Below are 6975 nucleotides of genomic sequence, written 5' to 3'. Positions count from 1 at the left end.
TAAAGCAAATTAAAAAATACAAAGCTAATAATTTTGAAAAGAAGATATTACAAAAATTAATGAATTTATGTAACATTTTTAATAAAAATACATAAAAATTATACGTATTAACTGAATATACTTGTAATATGAATATTACTGAAAATATATTACCTCCGACCAAATAAATGACCACATCTTAGAGATACTAATCTATGCTCACTAGAATTTGTCCATGGTTCGAAACAAATTGTGCAGTTCTGGAGAAAAAAAAAAGGGAAAAAAAAGTAATAAATTAAAATAATTAAGGATATACACATAAAAAAAGGTTCAGCAATTGATTCAAACAGTAAACATTTTTAAACTAGCAATTAAAATTGTGCACAAGCTCATCTTTTACTCACCATTCCACTAAAGTTTTTGGTTTGCCACATGCAGTGAAAATAGAGTGAAATCAGAACAACGTAATAACTGTGAGAAAAGTGCAAAGTGCAGGCTAGAGACCAGCATAATTGCACACAAATCAAAATTTAGGGCATTCACAATGTCATAACTAAGGCCCGGATTTTGATGACATTTGCATTTTTTTGCATATTTGGACATTTTTTGTCTTTTAGAGCATTTTTTTAGACTAATAGGGCATTTTTCTTTAAATTTTGGAGCGTATTTTGCATTTTAATGAATTTTTTAAAGTTTTTTGTTAATTTTTTCCAATTTTTATTATTTTTCATCAATTTTTATTATTACACTGGCTTCCAAACAATGAAGAAAATCTATAGGATATTAACAGGTGAAGCAAAATCTTTTCAAATTGAAGAAGAATTGTCAGTAAGTGAGATCGTCTTTTTCAAGTATGCATCTATAACATCAGTAGACGTTGAAAGAAGCTTCTGCAGGAATGAAAATTTACTTTCAGACAAGAGACTTTCGTTTACATTTCAAATTATCAAAAAACATTTAATAATCCAACGTAATTCTGATATAATATTATGAGATGGAAGTTGTTATATCCATTAAAGTTTCTATACAAAATAAAAACATTTTGGTGTCAATATATTTTCCTTTTTTTGTTATTTTAGGATATAAAACATATTTTTCAAACTTTAATGAACGTAGGACAAGTATTGCATTGCTTTATATTCTTTAAATGACTCATAATAATTTTAAAGAGCAAAACATTTTTTTAATTCAATATTTTTACTTTATTTAAGGAATTTTTTGCTCAATTTTTGCATTTTTAAGGGCATTTTTTGCTCTTTTTAAGGGCATTAATTGAGATTTTTTAGGTCATCAAAATCCGGGCTCTAGTCATAACCATTATTTAAATGATAAATGCCAAACAGTGAAGAAGTAACACAACAAAACACGATGTTTGAAAGATGATAACAAAAATCAACAGTTAGAAACATTTTGTATCAAGCATTAGCATTGAAGTATAAGTGACAGCTCTACTTACAGTCTCACATAATTTACATAATGTCAATGCAAAAACACCTTAATGAAAATAAATTATTAGAATTACATTATTTCAACAAACCATATCTACAATTTAAAGTTTCCAACAAATCTTCAAGTTTTATTTTTAACTGATAAATTATAGAATTCCTCATTAAATTTAAACTTGATTATTTTGTTTACTTTAACAATCTTAAGCATGAAAAATTTAATCAAATATTTACATTTGACTATTAACATTCTAAGAGTTTAGACTTAAATATGATTACTATTACCTCTCAATCACTAGAAAATGTCAATCCAAAGCACTCTAACATTTTCAAATATAAATTTCAGTTATTTGAAAAATACACATGCTTAACAATATTTAAACTAGTCTTTGAGTAACTAGAAAAAGCTTAGACAATATTTCACATCTCATAAACAATAACAATATTTGTACACTTGACAAGTTTAAACCACAAATTATTAACACCGATTATTCCCGAAAATTTCCTAATATGAAATTTAACTTTACGAAAACTTTAAGGTAAATATTTACAATAAGTAACTAAATTTACCAGTACACCCATTGAGCTATCAAAACAAGTCAAAACTATTACAACTTAAATTTCAAAAAATTTTAACTTTTCGATAACCCTAAGGTAAATATTTACAGATTTATAATAAGTAACTAAATTTACCAGCAAATCCATGGAGCTATCAATACAAGTCAAAGCTATTACAACTTAAACTTCAAGTTTGATACATCTAAATTTTAACTTCAGTATAATCTACATTATATAAAACGCTAATACGTATGTATCAATAAAACCGATGATATTTCGTTTCTCGCGGCTTCGGCGCGCAAGAGCACGTAGTGAGCATCATATGGCTAATCTATATTACATAAAACGCTAAGACGTTTTAATTGATAGGCTTCGACACGCAAGAGCACGTAGTAAGCATCATATGTCTAATCGGGTGAATTTTCACCGAATTATCAAAACAATTCTCACAAAATTATCTTCANAGAAGTTTAACAACACCATTAACTCCAAAATTTAAACTTGAAACAATCTTTTGTATTTTTTAGCAACACCAGCTTTGAAATTAGGTTTTTACAAGTTTACATCAGTTCGATAAAAACTAAATAATATACACAAAACTTAAAAAAAAGAAAATAATTAAAACTTGTTTAGAGGAAAAATATTTTGATTTTTTGTTAGACCTGAAATAAAAAACGTAAGTCACATCAATATTAAATTTGACCTTTCAATAACAGAACAGTTTGAATAAATTTTGAATGAAAGTTATATTGCTTATTTACATTACATTTTTCAATACCTTAAAACAAAAACTTTCAAACCATCACACTTTTTAATAAGTTAATTTAATTAAAAACTTTATTACAAATTACATTAGGTTTGTGTGAAAATACAGAATTGAATGTTTATAACTATTTTTTTTACTAAAAGCTATATTTTTACCCTGGCCAAAAGAACTGCTTTATTACAAAATTTTTTTTTTCTTCTGAAGTTTGAAAAAGAAATATTTTTGATAATATAAAAACATTTTTCTTTTAAGCCCTTGGAATAACATACCTAAGTCATTGTGTTTCTTATATAAAACAAAAATATAAATATTCTTGTTAATCTTAAGTTAAAAAATCGTATGATCAGATACCTGGCCATCCTCATCCATTGAATTTTCTGCACCTTTAGGTCCAACAGTTCTTCGCTGTGAAGATGCACGAGCAACATCATGATTTACAGGTGTGGAATGAACAGGTACATCAGCCTCTCTTGAATCTGAGTCAGGTTCTGGAGAAGAACGGATGAGTGTACGTGCACCGGCCGCACGCTGCACAATAAATAGAAAAATTGTTCAATTAGAGCATTTTTTAATTTAAAAGAAATCTCAAAATTATGTATATATTTCATGTACTAGCAATAAATAAATTAAAGCAAAAAGAAATTGTTTATTTTAGTCATTCACGTATATAGTATAGATATACAAATATAGAAGGGACTAATTTTTCTCTTCTTTGAGAAAGGGTGGCTTAAGGAAAATTTCTCCTCTAGATAAATTTGTTGCTTACCAACTTAAAAGTCTGGAAATAAGAGAAAAGTAAAAACATTTTATGAAACTCATCTCAATTGCATAGCAACAGAGAAAACTTGATTAAACTTCTCACAGTAAATTCAAAAGATAAAATTTGAGAAAATTCTCTTAACACGACAAGCATTTTCTTGTGAGTAAAAGCTAACATAAAACACCAAATTATAATTTTTTAAAAAAATATATGAAAGTCACATAAGTAGTATAGCAACAAAAGAGAGGAGCTAAATTTTACAAAGAACAGAGGTGATTTAATAAAATTTCACCCAAACATCACAAACCATTGCCTTGTGAATAAAATGCTAACATAATATAAAATTTTTAAAAAAAATTATAAACATCAAAACTCAGTTGTCTAGAAACAATAGAAAGTAGCTAAATGTTACCAAGAACAGTGTCAATTTGATAAAATTTCTCCTAAAAATTAAAAAGCATTAAAGTCAATTGAATTTTTTAATATGAATTTTACTAACTTCTTGGCCTCTTTTTTTAAATGAGAAATCAATGTGTAAGAAGCTGTGATACATGAAACTTTAAGGTTATTGGATCATCTATTTAATTTAAATTGCACTAAAATTTTATATACTATCACAACAGAGCAATTTTTAGAATTTTACTATTTTGTATACTAAAATTTGTTTATTTTAGGCTTTGTTATTATAGCACTTATTGTTGTAAGTTTGGTAGAAGAAACCCTGCCTTTAGATTTACAAGAAAACATTACATAAAAATAAATAAAACAATAAAAAAGGTCAAAATTTTTAAAAACAAATAATATAAACCTTTAAAAACAAATTCTTAAGATTTATTGTTAATCTTTTTTGGCCTTACATGATAGCAAATTAAATCACTTGAAGAAAAAATTTAAACAAAGAAAAACATATCTAAACAGAGAAAAAGTTTGTTTAAATGACATCTGAGATCATGTTCTCAAAATGCTGAAGGAATGAACAAATAACATCTGTTACGCTGTTACCCTTATATGGACAAAAACAAGTTGGAGGCCTAGACTTTACAATATAGGACTTTTGACAAATTTAAAGCTTCCAGTAATATCTGGTTAAAACATAAACTATAGTGCCAAAGTCGCAAATATATATACATATCAGGGTTGGCAGGTTTTTGACATGTGACAGTTTTTGACAGTTTAAACCATGGTTTAAACCGTCACGTCAAAAACCTCACTGTCAAAAATGTCAAAAACCTATATTCATATGTGAAATTTAATTAATACATAAAATTTATATATTTTTTAAAGAAGGATAGTGTTTCTACATATGTTCTAGAAAAAATAAATTTNTTTGGTATTTAGCCTATATTGCTCAACACGGAATATTCTATTCACTTTGGATGAATAATGGAAACAAAATCACTCGCATTTTTATTAATTTCAATTGACATATTTTAAATAACACTACTTAGTAATATATCACTTTTAATGTGTTAAGCATTGAGTAAACTTAAATAATTCCTAAATTTATAATATTTTATTTAAAAAATTGCCAGAAATTAATTTTTATTTACATAATATTCTATTAATTAATTAAATAAATAAATATAAATTGATTATTTATTTACAAAAAAACATATGACTTAATGTTAATAAGAATGCACACTTAAGATTTTTAAAAGTAGAAATATTTTCTTAGAATACTTAATTTAAACTTAGGGAAACTTAGTTTGTCGCAAACCGTCTTTCTCCCTTCACCCTGGGAAGGGTTTATTTGATTAACAAACCAATAATGAAAATAAACAAATTTGTGAAGGGTCCGATTAAAAGATAAATTATTTTATGAAGGGTCCCAAATTTCTTCTAAACAGACGCTTGATATATTTAAGGCCTATCTCATCGAAGGACACTCTGATAAATAAGTTAAGTAACGCAGTATTTGCCCTTAGGAAGTTTCACTGTATTTTGATGTCACCTAAAGTAAGTGTTAACCTTGCATTTATATATATATATTTACTATGTAATATAAATAATTATATATATAAAATAAATATATATATACATATATATATATATAATTTTAAGGTATTTCATAAATACATTACTTAACTATCATTTAGTACTTGCATTAGGCACTTCAGAAATATCTAATTTCATAAAAAATATTGCGCTTAAAAGTAGTAAGACAAATAAGAAAGTTTAAAATTTAATATCAAGGCTGTTGTGTTATCCAGAAAAAACGACTTTTCAACTACTTTCTGGAAGAAATAAAACATTAATGAATGCCAAGACTAATTAACAGTTATTTTAAGTTTTAAAAAAAACTGACATTGAAAGAAGCATTTAGCAATTTATTTACCAAACTATTCAAACAATACATATGCATAAAACAATTTCTTAGAATTTTGTTTAAGGATAAAAGCTTTAACTAATGGCTGTGGAGAAAATATCAAGAAACACTTAAACTATAAACAGAAATAAAAAAACAGTATGCACATAACCTATAAATTAACTGCTAAAGAACCTTACTGAATAATTCAGTGCTAAGATATTTCTTACTAGAAAGAACAATACATTTTAAGACACAAATCACTCCAAAGGGTGTCATAAATCATAGAAATAGAACTCAACAACAATGGGACATTACGAGCTTACCACTCTTACAGAATTTCCATCAGAATGATCAGATTCGTTATCGGATAATTCTATAACTGGTAAATAATCCTCATCATCGGTCTCAAGTTCACCCTCATCATTGGATGATATCATTTCTTCATCCATTAGAAGGTGGTAATAAGCAAATAACCAAGCAATGGTGATTTTTTTTACTAGTACTCAGCATCAATTACAAACCGATAAACATTTAGAGATATTACATGACAGTCTTTTAAAATTCCAAATAGGCTGAATAAATTTATTCAATAGTCATTACTCAAATATACTTTAAAATATGAATATAAACATTCTTTAAATAACATTAGTGCTTCACGCTGTTTGTTTACAATTGTTATGCCGCCACATTTTTCCTAACTAAAAATAGCAAGAATTAATGTTGCCAACAAAATTATATAATATAATTATGAGGTGAATCCGCATATTAAAAAAAAACACGGCAGTAAAAATAATCCGTGAAAAGCTGTTCTCACTGCAGAGAAAAAAATTCCATAATGCAAATAAGAAGCTGATTGGTGAAATACAATAGCATGTAAAAAAACAAGCCAATAAGGTTTTCGTTCACATCAGTTGCAGCAAAATATAGTGCGCCATCTATGCTTTGTTGATTGATTTTCATTGCGTGATTCTCTTGTCACCGTCGAGGGAGACGGAGAATCTGACTAGTAAAATTTATGTTATCTCTCGAATAACGGACCAATTAGATTCTTATTTTCTCTTGACTACTTGTCCATTGACAGCGAACTTCGCTCAATTCGCGATCGCAACGAACTATAGAGGGCGTTGTCGTATGAGACTAATACCTGCGATTTCTATTT

General features: G+C 27.0%; 1 protein-coding gene across 1 annotated transcript; it reads right to left on the bottom strand.

Annotated features, from left to right (window-relative positions):
- Nucleotides 1-153: 153 nt before the first annotated feature.
- Nucleotides 154-6522, bottom strand: LOC122273232 (E3 ubiquitin-protein ligase RFWD3; the record flags this gene model as incomplete). The annotated part of the gene is given in 3 exon segments (XM_043057301.2): nucleotides 154-239; nucleotides 3100-3276; nucleotides 6140-6522. Coding segments are annotated over 3 exon segments (389 nt in total), but the record flags the coding sequence as incomplete, so codon positions are not given.
- Between the last annotated feature and the right edge of the window lie 453 nt (nucleotides 6523-6975).

The sequence above is a fragment of the Parasteatoda tepidariorum genome, unplaced genomic scaffold (genome assembly GCF_043381705.1).
Source record: "Parasteatoda tepidariorum isolate YZ-2023 unplaced genomic scaffold, CAS_Ptep_4.0 HiC_scaffold_2910, whole genome shotgun sequence".
Taxonomy (NCBI): Eukaryota; Metazoa; Arthropoda; class Arachnida; order Araneae; family Theridiidae; genus Parasteatoda; species Parasteatoda tepidariorum.
This window is presented reverse-complemented; position numbering and strand designations above follow the sequence as displayed.